Source organism: Haliotis rubra, unplaced genomic scaffold (assembly GCF_003918875.1).
Source record: "Haliotis rubra isolate DU_JTF1 unplaced genomic scaffold, ASM391887v1 Scf55, whole genome shotgun sequence".
NCBI classification, from domain to species: domain Eukaryota; kingdom Metazoa; phylum Mollusca; class Gastropoda; order Lepetellida; family Haliotidae; genus Haliotis; species Haliotis rubra.
Window position 1 is genome coordinate 1,098,580 of NW_025767246.1, and position 23,025 is coordinate 1,121,604.

At 38.8% G+C, this 23,025-nt stretch overlaps 1 protein-coding gene and 1 long non-coding RNA gene across 2 annotated transcripts in view; one reads left to right on the forward strand and one right to left on the reverse strand.

The window, feature by feature from the left end:
• Nucleotides 1-19,139, reverse strand: part of LOC124253678 (elongation of very long chain fatty acids protein 4-like) — a 46,209-nt gene extending 27,070 nt beyond the window's left edge. The window contains exons 1-4 of the mRNA XM_046687492.1: nucleotides 19,118-19,139; nucleotides 9,017-9,114; nucleotides 7,675-7,862; nucleotides 4,504-4,584 (exon numbers count right to left, since the gene is read on the reverse strand). Coding sequence (XP_046543448.1) covers nucleotides 4,504-4,584; nucleotides 7,675-7,862; nucleotides 9,017-9,074 — 327 coding nt within the window. The 5' untranslated portion in view covers nucleotides 9,075-9,114; nucleotides 19,118-19,139. The remainder of the gene's footprint in view (nucleotides 1-4,503; nucleotides 4,585-7,674; nucleotides 7,863-9,016; nucleotides 9,115-19,117) is intronic.
• Nucleotides 429-22,818, forward strand: LOC124253679. Its single transcript, XR_006892260.1, has 4 exons — nucleotides 429-522; nucleotides 10,562-10,566; nucleotides 18,622-18,630; nucleotides 22,809-22,818. It is a non-coding gene; the product is annotated as an uncharacterized LOC124253679 (long non-coding RNA).
• Nucleotides 22,819-23,025: the final 207 nt, after the last annotated feature.

A 23,025-nucleotide genomic window follows, 5' to 3' on the forward strand; every position in this document is an offset into this window, starting at 1 on the left:
AGTATCTCGCTGATCAAACATACACTGAGGAGAATCAATTCTGATTTAAACTGCGACAAACATCACTGCACTATATCAGCAAACAGTGTTCGCTTCATTAAACAGAGTAGGCGTGGTAAGAGGACAAGCGGTTATATTTTGAAGTAGGTTATTCACATTATCTCGGTGAGGGAATAGGCAATTACGGACGGAACCTCCAGATTAATATGGTCAACAAATCACTGATCGATGGGTGCTTCATCAGGAGGCTCCATCAATTCATCAGATATCTGATCATATGAAGCAGAAACAAAAACAGCACTTAACACATTCGCAGACAGCACTTCTTTGCATGAACACATTCGCAGACAGCACTTCTTTGCATGAACACACAATACCGGGACCCTTTCAACAAAGCAATGTTGGCACTGACATGGTTCCAAGTCCTGGGTGGCGTTGAACAAAGCAACCGTAGCGCTACGCCAGGTGTAAGGCTATGTTATGATATGGGAGTTACGATCACCTTAGCACTAAGATAGCTTTGTATGACGGCACCGTGTTCTTTAACACTGACCTTCTACGGTCAGATTGTTTTGTAAAACAAGGACTCTGAGACCCTCTCTATTAACCATCTTAGCAAAGTGTGTCATAAATATACGTATCAGTTACGATCATTTTGCGGTAAGATAGGTTTATACCACAAAGGCACTGGGATCTTTCCCACATATCGATCTTAGCGCAAAGTGTTTCTAGGTATCCATGAAAGTATCAGTTACGATCATATTGCACTAAGATCGCTTTGCACAACAAAGGCACTCGGATCCTTACCACATAACGATCTCAGTTCATAGTCTATCGTAAATAAACATTAAAGTATCAGTTACGATCATATTGCACTAAGATCACTTTGCACAACAAAGGCACTCGGATCCTTACCACATAACGATCTCAGTTCATAGTCTATCGTAAATAAACATTAAAGTATCAGTTACGATCATATTGCACTAAGATCACTTTGCACAACAAAGGCACTCGGATCCTTACCACATAACGATCTCAGTTCATAGTCTATCGTAAATAAACATTAAAGTATCAGTTACGATCATATTGCACTAAGATCACTTTGCACAACAAAGGCACTCGGATCCTTACCACATAACGATCTCAGTTCATAGTCTATCGTAAATAAACATTAAAGTATCAGTTACGATCATCTTGCGATAAGATCACTTTGTACAAAGGTTTTGGAACTCTTCCCACATCACGTTCTTAATGCAAAGTCTGTAGTAAGTATACATTAAAAGGCTATAATATCGCTTTGTAGAACAGGGGCATTGTGGCCCTTTCTGCATTTCAATCTCAGTGCTTCAACTGATAAAGTGTAAGAGCTAAGATGGGCAAATGATCATTTAATGGAACACGGTCTGTAGAAATCAGCAATTTCATTAATCAGCAATTCAACTTGCAATTTATAAAATCACAACATACCACTAATTAGTTTCTTATTTTTATGAATTCACCTACATTAAATTTTCAAAAAGTAAAAGAAATTTTCCTCTAAACTCAAGATACAAGAGATATATTTGAAGAAATATAAGCAGATGGGAGATTGCATGCATGTTTAAAGGAACATGATATTTAAGATATTTAGTTTGTGTTTTGTAACTTAGCCCCAAGCAAACATTTTAATATTTGATTAATATCGTCTGCTTCAACCCCGCATACTTGCAAAGAAAATCAATAAAGAATAAAGAGAAAGAAATCTTGTCTAACAATGATTACAACTGCTACTTTTCCCCCAACCTGGCCTAACACTAATATAAGGAACCTAGCATCCCCCTACATAAGACCTAACATTCCACTCTTTAACGGGGAGGGAATAATCCTGAAACAGGATCTTGAGAAGGAGACCTGATGTTGCTCGATTGATCGAAAGCTAGACACTGAATCCAGAGAACCAGGGCCTAGATTTTCGAGGCTCCCTTAGCGCTAAGATAGTCGTAAGTTAATGTTAATGTATGGCACTTACGACTATCTTAGCGTTAAGAGAGCTTCGAAAATATAGGCCCTGGTCACTTATATGGTGCTCTAGAACGACCTATAACATAGGTCAGAGTTCATCTACTGATGGCGGACGTCTCTGCCAATCAGAGCTTACCCAACATATTTAGCGCCAACCACGTGACCTACCCAATGTATCTAGCGCTACGATGAACAGTAACCCAGGTCAAAAAGTTGTCCCGTAGTAGAGCAAGTGAAACAATGTGCTACAAGACAATCCGGTACACAGTTATTCTATATGTGGTACGTATTGTTTGAATATCCCTTATGAACCCCCTTGCCCCTGCTTACACTACAGTTTAACCCAGTTTTCCTACACAACAAAGGCCATTCAATGAAAATCTTGACATAGAGTAACAGGTCAGTTAATGACACTAAGCTCTATTGAACAGACATCCATGTATTATTCTTGTCAGAAACATCATGAAAATATTGCAGGCAAGGGGGATTCGAAAATATACTCATGGAAACAAATAAGGGAACACATGAAAGTACAAGTGTTCCTTTATCTATTTCCAGAATTTCACCCACAGTGCAATACATATCTTGTGAAGAAACCTGGAAAAGAATAAAGGAACTCTTGTACTTTCATGTGTTCCCTTATTTGTTTCCATGAGTATACGACCATAGGATTCTGCTATGCCAAAGGGGCAGAACTGTGCACAACAAATATTACAACTTCACTCCCTTAAGGTTAAAACATTCTGAAATACACAGGAAATATGTTAGAATTGAAAGTGTTGTGTCAGACAGTGACAATCTGGTAAAACTAAAATCAACTTAGAAGTTGACTGCCAGGAAAGAGACTTACCCACAGAGATGGCTGTACACTTACCCACAGTGCTACAGGACTGTAGGAGTAATCAACTGGTTGACAGAGATAGTTGTACACTTACCCGCAGTGCTATAGGACTGTAGGAGTAATCAACTGGTTGACAGAGATAATTGTACACTTACCCGCAGTGCTATAGGACTGTAGGAGTAATCAACCGGTTGACAGAGATAATTGTACACTTACCCGCAGTGCTATAGGACTGTAGGAGTAATCAACTGGTTGACAGAGATAGTTGTACACTTACCCGCAGTGCTAAAGGACTGTAGGAGTAATCAACTGGTTGACAGAGATAGTTGTACACTTACCCGCAGTGCTAAAGGACTGTAGGAGTAATCAACTGGTTGACAGAGATAGTTGTACACTTACCCGCAGTGCTAAAGGACTGTAGGAGTAATCAACCGGTTGACAGAGATAGCTGTACACTTACCACAGTGCTAAAGGACTGTAGGATTAATCAACTGGTTGACAGAGATAGTTGTACACTTACCTGCAGTGCTAAAGGACTGTAGGAGTAATCAACTGGTTGACAGAGATAGCTGTACACTTACCCGCAGTGCTACAGGACTGTAGGAGTAATCAACTGGTTGACAGAGATAGCTGTACACTTACCCGCAGTGCTATAGGACTGTAGGAGTAATCAACTGGTTGACAGAGATAGTTGTACACTTAACCGCAGTGCTAAAGGACTGTAGGAGTAATAAACTGGTTGACAGAGATAGTTGTACACTTACCCGCAGTGCTATAGGACTGTAGGAGTAATCAACTGGTTGACAGAGATAGCTGTACACTTACCCGCAGTGCTAAAGGACTGTAGGAGTAATCAACTGGTTGACAGAGATAGTTGTACACTTACCCGCAGTGCTAAAGGACTGTAGGAGTAATCAACCGGTTGACAGAGATAGCTGTACACTTACCACAGTGCTAAAGGACTGTAGGAGTAATCAACTGGTTGACAGAGATAGTTGTACACTTACCCGCAGTGCTAAAGGACTGTAGGAGTAATCAACTGGTTGACAGAGATAGCTGCAGTGCTACAGGACTGTTAATCAACTGGTTGACAGAGATGCTGTACACTTACCCGCAGTGCTAAAGGACTGTAGGAGTAATCAACTGGTTGACAGAGATAGCTGTACACTTACCCGCAGTGCAATAGGACTGTAGGAGTAATCAACTGGTTGACAGAGATAGTTGTACACTTACCCGCAGTGCTAAAGGACTGTAGGAGTAATAAACTGGTTTGACAGAGGATAGTTGTACACTTACCCGCAGTGCTATAGGACTGTAGGAGTAATCAACTGGTTGACAGAGATAGCTGTACACTTACCCGCAGTGCTAAAGGACTGTAGGAGTAATCAACTGGTTGACAGAGATAGCTGTACACTTACCCGCAGTGCTATAGGACTGTAGGAGTAATCAACTGGTTGACAGAGATAGCTGTACACTTACCCGCAGTGCTAAAGGACTGTAGGAGTAATCAACTGGTTGACAGAGATAGTTGTACACTTACCTGCAGTGCTAAAGGACTGTGGGAGTAATCAACTGGTTGACAGAGATAGTTGTACACTTACCGCAGTGCTAAAGGACTGTAGGAGTAATCAACTGGTTGACAGAGATAGCTGTACACTTACCCGCAGTGCTAAAGGACTGTAGGAGTAATCAACTGGCTGACAGAGATAACTGTACTCAGACAAAACAGATGTGACCACAAACTGGAAAAGAAGATACATAATGTGCACATTGATGAGAAACATTAACTTGAAATATTTGAATTTTTTATACAAAAATTACATTTCAGATCTCAGAAAACTCTTTCTGCATTAACAAGAGTTTAAAAAATGGTCTGTTTGACATAAAGACGTGTGTCTACCATTACTCAAGGTCTGTGTCTGACATTACTCAAGGTCTGTGTCCAACATTACTCAAGGTCTGTGTCAGACATTACTCAAGGTATGTGTCTAACATTACTCAAGGTCTGTGTCTACCATTACTTAAGGTCTGTGTCTACCATTACTTAAGGTCTGTGTCTGACATTACTCAAGGTCTGTGTCTGACATTACTCATAGTCTGTGTCTGACATTACTCAAGGTCTATGTCTAGCATTACTCAAGGTCTGTGTCTACCATTACTCAAGGTCTGTGTCTTACATTACTCAAGGTCTGTGTCTAACATTACTCATGGTCAGTGTCTGACATTACTCAAGGTTTGTGTCTAACATTACTCATGGTCTGTGTCTGACATTACTCAAGGTCTGTGACTAACATTACTCATGGTCTGTGTCTACCATTACTCAAGGTCTATGTCTACCATTACTCAAGGTCTGTGACTACCATTACTCAAGGTCTGTGTCTAACATTACTCAAGGTCTGTGTCTGACATTACTCAAGGTCTGTGTCTAACATTACTCAAGGTCTGTGTCTAACATTACTCAAGGTCTGAGTCTGACATTACTCAAGGTCTGTGTCAGACATTACTCAAGGTTTGTGTCTAACATTACTCAAGGTCTGTGTCTACCATTACTCAAGGTCTGTGTCTGACATTACTCAAGGTCTGTGTCTAAAGGTCTGTGTCTGACATTACTCAAGGTCTGTGTCTAACATTACTCAAGGTCTGTGTCTGACATTACTCAAGGTCTGAGTCTGACATTACTCAAGGTCTGTGTCTGACATTACTCAAAGTCTGTGTCTAACATTACTCAAGGTCTGTGTCTAACATTACTCAAGGTCTGTGTCTGACATTACTCAAGGTCTGTGTCTGACATTACTCAAGGTCTGAGTCTGACATTACTCAAGGTCTGTGTCAGACATTACTCAAGGTCTGCGTCTGACATTACTCAAGGTCTGTGTCTGACATTACTCAAGGTCTGTGTCTAACATTACTCAAGGTCTGTGTCTACCATTACTCAAGGTCTGTGTCTGACATTACTCAAGGTCTGTGTCTAAAGGTCTGTGTCTGACATTACTCAAGGTCTGTGTCTGACATTACTCAAGGTCTGTGTCTGACATTACTCAAGGTCTGTGTCTAACATTACTCAAGGTCTGTGTCTACCATTACTCAAGGTCTGTGTCTGACATTACTCAAGGTCTGTGTCTGACATTACTCAAGGTCTGTGTCTGACATTACTCAAGGTCTGTGTCTGACATTACTCAAGGTCTGTGTCTAACATTACTCAAGGTCTGTGTCTACCATTACTCAAGGTCTGTGTCTGACATTACTCAAGGTCTGTGTCTAAAGGTCTGTGTCTGACATTACTCAAGGTCTGTGTCTGACATTACTCAAGGTCTGTGTCTAACATTACTCAAGGTCTGAGTCTGACATTACTCAAGGTCTGTGTCTGACATTACTCAAAGTCTGTGTCTAACATTACTCAAGGTCTGTGTCTAACATTACTCAAGGTCTGTGTCTACCATTACTCAAGGTCTGTGTCTGACATTACTCAAGGTCTGTGTCTAAAGGTCTGTGTCTGACATTACTCAAGGTATGTGTCTAACATTACTCAAGGTCTGTGTCTACCATTACTCAAGGTCTGTGTCTGACATTACTCAAGGTCTGTGTCTGACATTACTCAAGGTCTGTGTCTGACATTACTCAAGGTCTGTGTCTGACATTACTCAAGGTCTGTGTCTGACATTACTCAAGGTCTCAATGCCTGACATTACTCAAGGTCTGTGTCTGACATTACTCAAGGTCTGTGTCTAACATTACTCAAGGTCTGTGTCTACCATTACTCAAGGTCTGTGTCTGACATTACTCAAGGTCTGTGTCTAAAGGTCTGTGTCTGACATTACTCAAGGTATGTGTCTAACATTACTCAAGGTCTGTGTCTACCATTACTCAAGGTCTGTGTCTGACATTACTCAAGGTCTGTGTCTGACATTACTCAAGGTCTGTATCTGACATTACTCAGGGTCTGTGTCTGACATTACTCAAGGTCTGTGTCTAACATTACTCAAGGTCTGTGTCTACCATTACTCAAGGTCTGTGTCTGACATTACTCAAGGTCTGTGTCTAAAGGTCTGTGTCTGACATTACTCAAGGTCTGTGTCTAACATTACTCAAGGTCTGTGTCTAACATTACTCAAGGTCTGAGTCTGACATTACTCAAGGTCTGTGTCTGACATTACTCAAAGTCTGTGTCTAACATTACTCAAGGTCTGTGTCTAACATTACTCAAGGTCTGTGTCTACCATTACTCAAGGTCTGTGTCTGACATTACTCAAGGTCTGTGTCTGACATTACTCAAGGTATGTGTCTAACATTACTCAAGGTCTGTGTCTACCATTACTCAAGGTCTGTGTCTGACATTACTCAAGGTCTGTGTCTGACATTACTCAAGGTCTGTGTCTGACATTACTCAAGGTCTGTGTCTGACATTACTCAAGGTCTGTGTCTGACATTACTCAAGGTCTGTGTCTGACATTACTCAAGGTCTGTGTCAGACATTACTCAAGGTCTGTGTCTAACATTACTCATGGTCTGTGTCTAACATTACTCATGGTCTGAGTCTGACATTACTCAAGGTCTATGTCTGACATTACTCATGGTCTGTGTCTGACATTACTCAACGTCTGCGTCTGACATTACTCAAGGTCTGTGTCTAACATACAGACCTGTGTCTAGCATTAATGAAGGTTTGAGATATGTTTACAGACTCTTGACAATCCTTTACGTCACATGAAGGCCAACAATCAGAGGTACAGAAGGAGAGAGTTCTGTTGTCAGAACTGATACTGGTATGAAGCCTGGTCATTTTATCCAGATAGGTTTTCCAGATCAATGTTGTCACACAAGCCTCCACTCACCTCATAAAACATGTAGCATGAGAGAGCCACAAGACCGAAGTTGTAGGGGATGAGGAGTACCTTCAGACTGACAGGTTCCCGGCTGGCCATGATGCGCGGACCCAGCCATACCACCAGCAGGTACAGTAGGAAGAAGACGACACTGGGGACAGGGGAGTCCATCAACAGCCAGCCGGACACACGGGGGTCTGCAGTACACAACATACATGGAAGCTGTGTATGAATTAATTTTGAGTCACTGGCCAGGAGGGCTAGTTAAGTAAAGATGTTGCTAACCCACATCATACTTCACTGGCCCTGCAAACTATCAATATATAAATGCACATCAGTCAGAATTGGTGTGATGTTTGGTACTTGTAATGGCTCCTAACCTCTTTTGCGCAATGCTATTAACATTTTTTATATAGCGATCATCGCGTGACAAGAGATAATAAATATCGCAAAACTTTGGCGGACAGACTTTTAACACCTTAATAATTCACTTCATCATGTTTATGTGCGTTAAATAAAGCACAAATTATCAGAGATTTTCAGCTAGCCATTCGGGATAGCTTTAACAATACACGTTTATTATTGGCCCAATTCACAATCAGCTAGCATTTGGCCAGCAGGCCAGTAGCGATTTTGATTGCTGCATGGAAGAATGAATACACAATACAAATGAAAGGGTATGGGTCCTCAATACTCATCGAAAAAAACTGACCAGTCATGAGTGCGTGAGCATGATTTAACACAGCTTTTAGCAAACTTCCAGCAATATCACGGCAAGGGACACCAGAAATGGGCTTCGCACATTGTACCCACGTAGCGAATCAAACCCGAGTCTTCAGCGTGACAAACCCATGAAGGTCCGGGTTAGAATATTGATCTTCAGTAACCTAATGCTTGTCGTAAGAGGCGACTAACGGCATCGGGTGGTCAGGCTCGCTGACTTGGTTGACACGTCAAAGGTTCCCAATTGCGTAGATCGATGCTCATGCTGTTGTTCACCGAATTGTCTGGTTCAGATTCGATTATTTACAGACCGCCGCCATATAGCTGGAATATTGCTGAGTGCGGCGTAAAACTAAACTCACTCACTCACTTCAGCGTGATGAACAGAAGCTCTAACCACTAGGCTACCCCCTTGCCAGACATTAGAAAATGGGCCTTTTGGGTGAAATATCACAATTTGACTACCCATAACATTTCAATAGTAATATTTTACAAACACATGAATACAATTCACAAGATTCCATTCATATGCATTACAGGGATACATGGGTTCAAACAGTTAAGAGTCATTTACTGTAGCAACAGGGAACCAACATTAGCAGATCCTGACATGGGATTTAAGACTTACCTCCCCTGTTCAGACTATCCTGGTAGTATCTCGTCACATTTTGCCAGAAGGATGCCATTCCTGTCACTGTACATATGTTTGTGATGACAATTTAAGACCTGAAAAAGATCAAATGACTTTGGATTCGTGTTATATCTTTAGAAATATTGGCAACATTAAAGCGGTGGTGTGTGGTCCTGTGCATAGAGTCCAAGTCACGAATCAGTTGAAGTTAAGCAACATTGGGCGCGGACAGTCCTTGGATGGGTGACCATGTTTAGCAGCTTGACTCCTGAGAGTTTCTAGGACATCGGTCCTGCCCACAACGAAGTACAAGTGACACATGTGGTCTCACCTTAGTCAAGTGAGTTTGTTCATGAAATGCCTCTGTTCATCCAGCAGTGAATGGGTACCTGGTGGGATAAGTCACATGACTGTTAACCTTCTAGCAACTCACAGGCAGCTTGGGTTATCTGGGGTAATAATCAGATACCAACTCCAAAGTGTTGCAATTAGTAGTTTCAAGGATCAAAATTAGTAGTTTGACGATAAAATTAGTAGTTTGACGATAAAATTAGTAGTTTGACCATAAACTAGTAGTCAACTGAATTCTGAGAAAGCTTTAATTTCACATACCTCCAACAGCAGATTTCCAAATTATCAGGTTTACATTTCTTCTTTATAGAACAAACTTTATGGATAACAACTTCTTTTTATTCGTGAGTGAGACGATTTCGATACAGATTCTTGTACCGTTGTCAAGCATCTGTATCGAAACGTCGCACTCACGAATAAAAAGAAGTTGTTATCCATAAAGTTTGTTCTATATTGTACTTCCCAACTTCTAAAATGACACTCAAAGAAGTTTACATTTCTTCTTGTCGTGTTTTTTTTGGGCGAATATGTATTCATGGAAACAGGTGCTTTATAAATGGCCATTATTGTCATTAGCATTGGCTTGAAGCTTTATTTTTCACATTTATATCTAGCAAACCATTTGTCTCGTTTATAAATAAACATTTTTGAACAGCCTAACATTGTCACCAATTCCTGACGAAATAGGATCCAGAACACCTTGCAACTAAATTTGCAATCATTTTATCTCTTCTTACTATGAATATAAACAGAATTATGAACATATCAGTCAAGTTGTTTATAATTGTTATGACAAGTAGCTGATATCTCAGTCATGTTATATAGCACAATTGGATTTATCACCAGCAACCTTTCACATAATACAGATAACCGATTTCAGTGAATTCATGCAATAATTATACTACATTATTATCTTTAAAAAACTACCTGATTATTTCAGATCTCTGTTGATACAAGTTTATTAATCATGAGCTATAGATATCATATACTCTGATTAGATGCACTGCTGACTCGTAAAATTAATTTAGAAGCTTAGACACAGCCATGATATTTAGGAGTACTGTATCAAACGAATTGATCAACTTGATGTTGAATCTGGAACACTTTAGACAAAAAGTATGTGGATGTTTACTGTGTATTTTTATCGGTACATATCAAGTTGTGTTTTGTATCGTAATATTTTAGCTACAGGGGCAGTATCATCATCATCAGTATCAGTATCATCATTATCATTATAATCAGTATCATTATCATCATCATTTTCATCAGCATCAATATCATCAATATCATCAGTATCATTATCATCAGTATCATTATCATCATCATTATCAGTATCATTATCATCAGTATCATTATCATCAGTATCATTATCATCATTATCATCAGTATCATTATCATCATCATTATCAGTATCATTATCATCAGTATCATCAGTATCATCATTATCACCAGTATCATTATCATCATTATCAGTATCATTATCATCAGTATCATCATCAGTATCATTTATCATTAGTATCAGTATCATCCTCATCATTATCATCACTATCATCAGTATCATCATTATCATCAGTATCATTATCATCATCATTATCATCATCATTATCATCATCATTATCATCAGTATTATTATCATCAGTATCATCAGTATCATTATCATCAGTATCATTATCATCAGTATCATTATCATCAGTATCATTCATCAGTATCATTATCATCAGTATCAGTATCATCAGTATCAGTATCATCATTATCATCAGTATCATTATCATCATCATTATCATCATCATTATCATCAGCATTATTATCATCAGTATCATCAGTATCATTATCATCATCATTATCATCAGTATTATTATCATCAGTATCATCAGTATCATTATCATCATCATTATCATCAGTATTATTATCATCAGTATCATCAGTATCATTATCATCAGTATCATTATCATCAGTATTAGGGGCGGTTGGGTAGCCTAGTGGTTCGGTATCGCTTGTCATGAGGACCCGGTTCGATCATCATTATGGGCACAATGTGTTAAGCATCATCTGGTGTGTATCGGATATTGCTGGAATATTGCTAAAAGCGGCGTAAAACTCTACTCAGTCAGTCAGTCAGTCATCAGTATTATTATCATCATTATCATCAGTATCATTATCATCAGTATCATTATCATCAGTATCATTATCATCAGTATCATTCATCAGTATCATTATCATCAGTATCAGTATCATCAGTATCAGTATCATCAGTATCATTATCAGCAGCACCATTATCATCAGTATCATTATCATCATCATTATCATCAGTATCATTATCATCATCATCAGTGTCATCAGTATCATTATCATCATCAGTATCGGTATCATCAGTATCAGTATCATCAGTATCATTATCAGTATTATCATCAGTATCATTATCATCAGTATCATCAGTATAATTATCATCAGTATCAGTATCATCAGTATCATTATCATCAGTATAATTATCATCAGTATCAGTATCATCAGTATCAGTATCATTATCATCAGTATCATTATCATCATCAGTATCAATATCATCATCAGTATCATTATCATCAGTATCAGTATCATCAGTATCAGTATCATCAGTATCATTATCAGCAGCACCATTATCATCAGTATCATTATCATCATCATTATCATCAGTATCATTATCATCATCATCAGTGTCATCAGTATCATTATCATCATCAGTATCGGTATCATCAGTATCATTATCATCAGTATCATTATCAGTATTATCATCAGTATCATTATCATTAGTATCATCAGTATAATTATCATCAGTATCAGTATCATCAGTTATCATTATCATCAGTATAATTATCATCAGTATCAGTATCATCAGTATCAGTATCATTCATCAGTATCATTATCATCATCAGTATCAATATCATCATCAGTATCATCAGTATCATTATCAGTATTATCATCAGTATCATTATCATCTGTATCATCAGTATAATTATCATCAGTATCAGTATCATCAGTATCAGTATAATTATCAGCAGTATAATTATCATCAGTATCATTATCATAGGTATCAGTATCATCAGTATCATTATCATCATCAGTATCAATATCATCATCAGTATCATCAGTATCATTATCATCAGTATCATCATCAGTATCATCATATATCAGTATATCATTATCATCAATTATCATCATCAGTATCATCAGTATCATTATCATCAGTATCATCATCAGTATCGGTATCATCAGTATCAGTATCATCAGTATCATTATCATCTGTATCATCATCAGTATCATCAGTATAATTATCATCAGTATTATCAGTTTAATTATCATCAGTATCATCATTATCATCAGTATCAGTATCATCAGTATCAGTATCATCAGTATCAGTATCATCAGTATCAGTATCATCAGTATCATTATCCCAAACATTGGTAATAGTGAAACTAAAGGACCAGTTCTAAAGTATGATGTTAGATATGAAAATTATTTCTTTCAGTTGTGAGACACACCCCATGCAAAAAACTTGATTCTGAAAATGTAAAATTACTGACTTTAGTGGACTCACAAACATCAGTATTCATATAGTAAGGGACTGTATTAAAAAATATGATGTTACATAGAAATTAATTACTTCAGTTCTGAGACACACCCCTGTCAAACACTTATTCTGAATTTATGTTAAATCCTTGAGTTTACTCTTGTCACGCAGTTCTGTCTTTTACACTTTATAGAATGTTAATCCAGTGAAGTGTTTTAAAAGGTTATCATTTGAAGGGGTCTTATATACTAAATACTCGATACTGAAATATTATTTTTCAAGATCTTGAAGTGACATTACCAAATGCTGAAATCTAACACCCTCATATTGCCATTATCACAAAACACATCTTGTTATGAACAAAGATCATTTGTGTGTTTACCTTAAAGTTGTTTTCTTTACATGTTGGGGGTGGGGTTGCCTCTTGGTTAAAGCGTTCGCTCAGCACACTGAAGTGAGTGAGTATGGTTTTACACTGCTTTTAGCGATATTTCAGCAATATCACGACGGGGAACACCAGAAATGGGCTTCACACATTATACCCACGTAGGGACTCGAACTCGAGTATTCAGCGTGACGAGCCAACGCTTTAACCACTAGGCTACCCCACCACCCCATCAAGCCGAGGATCCGGGTTCAATTCCCCACTTGGGTACAATGTGTAAAGCCCATTTCTGGTGTGATATTGCTGGTAGAATATTGCTAAATATTGCTTAAAACCCAACTCACTCACTCATTCTTTGCATGTTTTCATAATAAAACATAAATCTCTTTATTCACCGCTGTGTCACAGTGTTACATGATTTGCATGTGGTTTGGTACTGAGTATACATTAAATTTGCCATTCTAACAATAATAAGCCATTTTGAGAAAGACTGGCTATATTTGATGATAACTCCAAGCCGCCTACAACTACAAACAAAATCAGTTCAGTACAATACCACTGAACTCTCAGAAGTCAGTAAGCCGATTTTGTCACGTGGACAACTTGCCAGGCGATTAATGCCCTACAGCTCATCTCTGACAATTCAACTGGGAGAACACTGACACTGCTTGTCATTAGGACTTTTTCATTATATAATCAACTTTTCACAGACGATGCTTCAATAATCACTGCAGGTACCAAATTGGTTTTAAAAATCTGTGGGGTATTTTAGATGACAATCACTGAGAGTGTTTGAAAATACACTGATCTGAAAGCTGTGTTTTTAAATTAATGACTCACGATTTATCAAATAAACTATTCATATGTGTACATCTGGCCTTAAGAAAAACCATTCATTTGACATTACAGAAATAGAACACATTTAATTGGGTTGAATACTGCAGTAGTGTAGTTCAAATTTTCTGCATAGTGAATCTAAAATAGAATGTTTGAATGGCACAGTTCATATATACAGAAAAATATACCCATGAAGTTCTTTCATAATTTGACATATCATTTGTTATGTTTATACTCTAAACATGTCCTCATCCCCACCCGCCCTCCCATGATCAGGGTGGTTAGAGTGAGTGAGTTTAGTTTTACGCCGCTTTTAGGCTTTTTTCAGCAATATCACAGTGGGGGCACACCGGAAATGGGATTACATATTGTACCCATGTAGGAAATCGATCCCTGGTCCTCGGTGTGACGTGCGAACCACTAGGCTACCCCACCTCCCCTCAGGGTGGTTAGGGCTGATCTTCAGCAACCCATGCTTATCATACGAGGTGTATGCTTGGTCAGACTCTATGTAGACTGACTGACTGACTGAGTTTGGTTTCACGCCACTTTCAGCAATATTCCAGCAACATCACGGCAGGGGACACCAGAAATGGGCTTCACACATTGTGCCCATGTGGGGATTCGAACCCAGGTCTTTAACCAGCCAATGCTTTAACCATTAGGCTACCCCACTGCCCCACTCTTGGTAGATGTAAGTTAGTAGTGTTGGGAATTGGTTAAAATCTCATTATTGATGATTGCTTCATTACAACCGATCAATCATTGAAAATAATTGGTTAGGGTCATTTATCAAATTTTCCTGGTTATGTTTGTTAATGCACAAAAAATATAGAAAAAACACTGGGGTTTTTTGCAAATTGCACAAAATGCATTTACAAATTTCACATCTTAAAGGGTGACTAGTATGTTAGGAACATAAATTTCTTGGAGTCTTTAAGATAAATTCAATCATGACAAGGAATGAGTTTGTAGTGCTTATGAAATGTAACAGACAAAACAAACTTGTGAACAATGTTGCTGATGCAAACAGGTGTTCCAAAATTGCTTGTGTTCAATTATGAGGTGAGGTGAGGTGAAATTGGGTTTTACGTCGTGCTTGAGAATATTTCGCTCATGCGTGTGTATGCGTATGTGCGGTTGCTTGTACTAGCCAAGACTGAAGCTGGTTTTATAGTGCTAGCCCACTGAGATACCATGCCGCAGTGAAGCATGAATACCCCACTCAGACACATTATACTGAGTCCGAGCCAACCAGTCCTTGTTGTACCCATTAATGCCGAGCGCAAGGCAGGGACCAACAAGTACCATATTTTAAAGTCTTTTGGTATGACGCGTTCGGGGGTCTAACCCGCGACCTTCCGCTCTCCGGGCGGACCCTCTAACCACTACACCACGGAGGCGGTCTCAATTATGAGAAAACATGATTTATTGCTTGGTTGTTTAGTCAAAGCAACCAATCTTCAATTATTTCAATTAATCGGACCACCACTATAAGTTAGGCAAAAACAATATGTCCGTTCCCTTATTTATTACAGATCAAACTCAGCCCTTATTTATTACAGCCTACTGCTTATATAATGCTGAGTGTTATATAAAAAGCATAATCAGCAAAATATAAGCTAAGTAACAATGAGAAAATATGAAGTCATCAAATTTACTATGTTGTTTTCCAAGATGCACAAACAAGGTCGGCCATGATATACATAATACACATGTATGATATATAATTCTTGATGTAGCTTGGTACTTGAAACTTTACATCGGCAGATAATTTCTAGTAATTATTTATTAGAATTGTCATCAATATCATAGTTCATTTCATACTCCATAACTATCAATATTAAATTTTAAGGAGCTGTTAAATGTTAGAGAACTAAGTCATTATTTAGCAGTTTAGTGAGATGTGATTAAATATTTGCAATAAGCACTAAAACAATAAATACCATTCAAAATTACGAGCCAATTGTTAAAAAACCCTTAAAAATGTCTGAGGTCGTATCTGGCCCATCAAACAAGACATGCTTGCTTGGCAGTTAGCTTGACTCATCTTATTACAGAGTTAACAGTCAGAATAAACTAAAAACTGCCATCAGGCTGATCATCTCAGGTAGTATTGTTTGTTTGTTTGTATAACGCCGCACTCAGCAATATTACAGCTATATGGTGGCAGTCTGTAAATAATCGAGTCTGGACCAGACAATCAAGTGATCAACAGCAGGACAGGGCTCCAGATAATTTTTCAACATCAGGAGTACGTACTCCTTATTTTTTCAATACAGGAGTACTGGAAAACCTTAAGAGTACATTTAGAGTACTGAATGGAAATTAATGGAGTATCAGTAATCTTGTGTTTCGTTTCATATATCCACCACAACATTGCTACTCTTGTGTAAACAGGTCAATAAACAATAAAACAATTTTTCAGATAAATACATCTGTAAATGATTCTACGACCCTACACCATTGCTGTGGTGCGTATCTGCTACGTTTTCTAAATTATCTCCTACCGTATCGTGCATATTTTTTATCCGAACATACGCCGATACGGCCCTTATCTGGAGCCCTGGCAGGAGCATCGATCTACACAACTGGGATACGATGACATGTGTCAACCTAGTCCACAAGCCTGCCCACGAATCCTGTTAGACCCCTCTTGCCACAAGCATCGGTTGCTGTAGAGTAATTCTAACCAGGATCTTCACAGGTCTATGATGAAAGCGTGAGGGAGGTTTCTATTATATCCATCTGAATGTGATCAAGTCTTGGCATTTTAGTGGTTGACATCGTGAGCACCGACTCACCTGTTCATCCCCCTTACAATAATTGGGACAGTGGGGTAGCCTAGCGGTTAAAGCGTTCGCTCGTCACACCGAAAACCCGGGTTAAATTCCCCACATGGTTACAATGTGTGATGCCCATTTCTGGTGTTTCCAGTCGTGATATTGCTGGAATATTGCTAAAATCGACATGATACCATACTCACTCACTCTTACAACCAGTGTTCACGAATAGCGCCTGACCCTCTGACAAATCCGGCAGATTCGCCAACGGTCCGATAGAAGTCTACAACCCGCCGGTCCCAGTGTCTGACTGTATATTTCACAATGACTTTGACTGAAGTTGTTTTATGTGACATGTGACACTTGTTTGCTGTTTATTGCTGTTCATAAATCTTATGTTTGTTAATAATTTCAATGCCAATTATAAGAAATGTTAAATCTGAAATGTGTGTTTAATTTTATTCTATGGGTCCTGTGAATTTTCAATGGGTCAGGCAGACACCTGAAACTTACAGGACCAAATGTCCTGTTAGTTTGAAACACCATTCGTGAACACTGCTTACAACAATCACTGGTTACTATGAACCGGTGTTCCATCACAAACTCCTGTTAGATATTTGTCTCACAAAACTTAATAAAAGCCCTGCATGGCCAAACTCAAAATAACCTATATGCGGCATTGCAAGGTCACCACTTCTATGAGATGCATTGAGAAGGTAAGTACAATATACCCAAACTTTATGGAGAACAATTCATTCCTGCTTGACAACAGTCCAAGAATCGGTATTGAAACGTCACACTCATTAAATAAAGAAGTTGTTATCCATCAAGTTTGTCTACACCATTATATACTGCAATATTTAACTAGAGACTGTTTAACTAGAGATAGTTTAGTTGCAATAATTGTCAATACAAAAAGAGAATATCTTTGAAGTATTGATAATTCAGACACCACACAATGGATTACGGTCCCTGATAAACACTTCTCTTTCTACAAAGGTTTCACAGAGTGACATAAAACTCGTATTTGTTTGAGTGGCATTCTAGAAGTTGGTGGTATAGAGATGACCAACTTCCATATTTTCACAATAGCAGAGGCTTGAAAACAGTAAAGAATCTATACCGAAACGTCGCCATTGTGAAAATAAAGAAGTTGATCATCCATAAAGTTTGTGATCTCTATAAAACTCTTGCTCAAAAGTTTTTTGTCAAGATTACAACATTCACAGCCTCAGCAAAATATTCAAACAGCTTTAGACTAACGTACACTTGAAGTGGACATGTACAATATTACACATTAGCGACAAAAATTATGTCTTGTTATTAGTGTTGGGAATTGGTTAAAATCTCATAATTGATGATTGCTTCATTACAACCGATCAATCATGGACAAAAATTGGATAGTGTTATTTATGAAATTTGTTAATGCACAAAAAAATAAGGAACAAACATGTAGTTCTTGGGTTTGGCAGAATTTCAAATCTTTAAAGGATGACAAGTATGTTACGAACATAAATTTCTTGGAGTCTTGAAGATAAATTCAATCATGACTTGGAACGAGTTTGTAGTGCTTATGAAATGTAACAGACAAAACCAGCCTTGTGAAATATTTTGTTAATGAAAACAAGTGTGCCAGAATTGTTTGTGTCGGACCACCACTACTTGTAAAAAAACATTCTACTTGACAGTCTTTACATGACAGGTGCCACCAGTGAGGTTGGATATCAGGTAACGTCACTAAGCTTATTTCATACTGGTTCATAAGTTTACACATGTCTTAAGAGACAGGCTAGATTTCTTGTCTGAATCACACCATCAAGTCAAGTTTTAGTTGATACTTCTCAAGGAAACATTTTGGGATGGCTTCTTGTTTACCTATCTAGGGAATATTTTATAAGAATGTTTAAATAAGTCACGAAACTACAGTCAGTTTTAGTTATATGCGCAAACATTATGAAATATGATTGATAGATAGGTCCTAATTCTGACGGTACGATTATCCACACAGCTATTCACATGAGAAAAGTTGCCTTGCGAATACAAATATACGGCGGGCTACTGAGATCAAGACATGTTGATCTACATTGTGCAGACACTGATGCTGTAACTGTTTGATGGAAATTATAAATTTTATTGATACTTCTTCCTTTTAGATTAATCGAAGGTTATTCGTTCGATTGTACTCATTACATACCCACCTTTGCACCCATCAAAGAACGGCAACTCTAGTTACTATTAGTTTCATTGGATTTACCTCCCTTATATCGTATGCATGTATTTTATGAGAGCTTCGTGATTTTATCTCTGAGTTTTTCACCAGAACACCCAGCAGGAGTCAGTGAGTGAGTATTGTTTAACACCGCTTTTAACCGCCCCACCCCCAGCAAGGATCTACTTGAGGTTCATGAAGAAAATAACTTTATTTCTTATTTAACATAAAACATGAAGATCTCCGAGTGAAATATTTTACCTATTGAATAAACATGTACTACCGTCAACACTTTAGATTTGTAAGTTGAACACGTGAATAAAATAATCGATCTTATATCATCTACGTACGCACCTAACATAAATGCCTTGTCTCCAATTAACGAGTAAAATAAGAACAGTTTAGATTCTCTATACATTACTGCGATATAAAATTAAGCAAAACATAAGTCAAATCTTCCGATTATGTGACGTGTCTCATTGGTAAGTTTCTAGGCTCCTATTTAAAATTCGCCCTTCTACTGTATATGGTGTCTTCAAAGACTCCTCGGATGGTCCCCTGAAGGACAGAGTTGCGTCCCTTTGGTGTGTCAGAATCCTGTGAATCTAAGTTCCCATTTGTTTTTAGGTTTGTTAGAACTTAGCACATAACCCTTGTTCCCGGATATCATCAGAGTGGCAAATGTTCTGCTGCACACTAGAATTTCCTGAACTGCACTGCTGTTAAACGCAGCTAAATCCAGCTCACAAACTTGCTTACTGTACCAGTGTTAAAATTGGACCCAGGTCAGAATATGAAACAGATACTCTAATCCTTGTTGTAAGATGCTGAACATTGAATCGTTAACTGGTTCGGTGACTTGACTGATTTATGACATCGTAAGGTAATAGTGCGGGGCGCTGCTCCTACCATTGACCACTGGTTTGTTCAGTCTCGACTATTTACAGAAACACGTGACTCACCGACCCATTCACTCACTCACTCATCCACCGACCCACTCACTCACTCCTCACTCACTCAAACTCGCACGACATATAACTCGTGCATGTAGCGACCCAGGGCCTAGATTTACGAAGCTCTCATAGCACTAAGATAGTCGTAAGTTAATGTTAATGTATGGCACTTACGACTGTCGTAGCGCTAAGAGAGCTTCGAAAATCTAGGCCCAGAACGATTATTCACAGTCCATCTTAATTTCTAGTAGTTAAATCCGTTCAAATTACCTCTACGATTGCTTGGTCTTTGTTCAATATTAAATTGGGGCGTTATTCTTCATAATAAGTATTTTAATAAGTTGAGTCAAACAATTCTTATGTTCCATGTATATGTACAATTAAATATGTGTAGCTTTGTTTTCCTTCTCGTAAAATGTATTTCGATCGGTATAAGAACTTGTGCTCATAATAAAAGTCACATTATATCAACACGCTTATATAGTCTGGTGGGGTAGCCTAGTGGTTAGAACGTTCGCTCGTCACGCCAAAGACCCGGGTTCGATTCCCCCATAAGGGTACAATGTGTGAAGCCCATTTCTGGTGTCCCCCGCCGTCATATTATTGGAATATTGCTAAAAGCGGCGAAAAACCAAACCCACTCACTCACTGTTCGTTAACACGCGCTCAGCAATAACCCAGCTGTATGTCCTATAACAGTCTGTCATACAGACCCTGAAGCAAATATATCCAAGAAAGCCCACGCAAGTCTAGAAAATGTGGCAAGTGTAGATTTCCACAGCTTCAGTAATGAAGAAAGTCTCAGGGCTCCTTTTCATTATTTTTTATATTTTTCTCTATGAGCCTTTTTTCCTGTAAAATATGTTCATTTCAGAGTTGTTAGTCTAGTTCTATAATTAATCATGTCTGGACCAGACAAACAAGTGATCGATAGCATGAAACAACGCCTCACGCCATCGAGGTGGTACGATGACACGTATTAATTAAGTCACCGAACGTTATCGCCCGATCCAGTTAGTTGCCTCGTACGACAAGCATAGGGTGATAGTGACCTGACCTAAACCGGAATCCAAACGGGAAGTTAGCTGATAAAAGTGAGCTTGGGATATTTATAGATACGCTACGCGTTATCTGGTAACGCCGCACTCAGCAATATTACAGCTATATGGCGACAGTCTGTAAATAATCGAGTCTGGACCAGACAATCCAGTGATCAACAGCATGAGCATCGATCTGCGCAAATGGGAACCGATGACATGTGTCAACCAAACGATGTTCACATAACGACTTTACAATAATTACAACTTGCTGTTACTCTAAAAACAACTACAGGACATGCTCACTAATATTAGAAAGAAAACAAATCGACATGCACAAAATATTTAGAAATTGTTGTCTTTTGAAAATGAAAATATAGTTTTAAGAGAGATCCAGGTCAAAACGTCATGGGAAGAAACTCGACCGTCCCGAGTAAATCAATTCTTTGAGCGGAGTAGAGTTTGAACATACATGTCTGTTTCAAACTTCAAAAGAATCTTTTGGTGCATGTCCTTCCGGTCCAGATATGGAGGAACCTTACACCCATTGCGCGTATGCGCACGCGTGTACGTGGTCGTATGTTACGTGGTCTTGAGGGACGATGTAATTGTTATCCTTTCATGCCGTTTTTCTTCACCTATATCAATGAAGAAAATTCCAAGGTTGATCTCCACCCTCTCAAGTCAAGGGTTTATTCGCTTCACGAAGGCCACTATTCTCGACCCATTCACAGTAACTTGGACTGATGCTCAGTCTCTGAATACATAAGGGGCGGTGAGGTAGCCTAGTGGTTAAAGCGTTCGCTCGTCACGCCGAAGGCCCGGGTTCGATTCCCCACATGGGTACAATTTGTGAAGCCCATTTCTGGTGTCCCCCCGCCGTGATATTGCTGGAATTTTGCTAAAAACGGCGTAAAACTATACTCAGTCAGTCAGTCAGTCTGAATACATAACATGATAGAAACGAATAATTCCATTTAAATTGAAAAGGAGCCAAAGGAGATCTGAGATTCAGATGCCTGAAGCTGAGAAAATCTAGACTTGCTTCATTTAGAGCTTAAACATTGCAGAAAGTGTTGGACAGAAGGGGAGATACTGACATTCAAGGACTGTGAGACAGGCTTAGAATAACTGTTTTACGGTGTATGTTGTGGTGGTTTAATTCCAGCTTTGCATTTATTTATATTTGCGGCAGATTTGGGGCCGAATATTTGCCCAAGACTCGATATATCCCTGCTATAAGTAAGGTGAGGTGAGGTGAAATTGGGTTTAACGTCGTGCTTGAGAATATTTCGCGCATATGACGACGTGCATGCGTGTGTATGTGTATGTGCGGCTGCTTGTACTAGCCCAGACTGAAGCTGGGTTTTTGAGTGCTGGGCCACTGAGATACCATGCCGCAGAGAATCATTCTGCTATAAGTAAGATGAAGGCGGTTGGCATAGGTTGTAACGTGGTAGATTACCTTGTTTGTTTGTTTGACACCGCATTCAGAATATCCCAGTTATATGGTTGCGGTATGTAAATAATTAAATCTGGACCAGACAATCCAATGATCATGGGCATCCATCTACGCAACTGGGATACGATGACATGTGTCAACCTAGTCAGAGAGCCCAACCACCCGATCCTGGTTGCAGAAGACCGATTCCAACCCGATCTTTACGGTCAAACAGGTAAAGTAAGTAAGTGTTCGACAATGTTCGACCCATTGACATTCCACTGTCCGGGCAGACACTCTACCCATCAGACCACGGAAACAGACACACGTTCATTCATATCATGTATTTATTCCAACGATTGACAGACACACATTATAGCCAGAAAAGTATTCAAATGACATAAGAAACAGGAAAATAATCCGAAATATATTTGCAAAAAAACAAATAAACATTATCAAATTAATG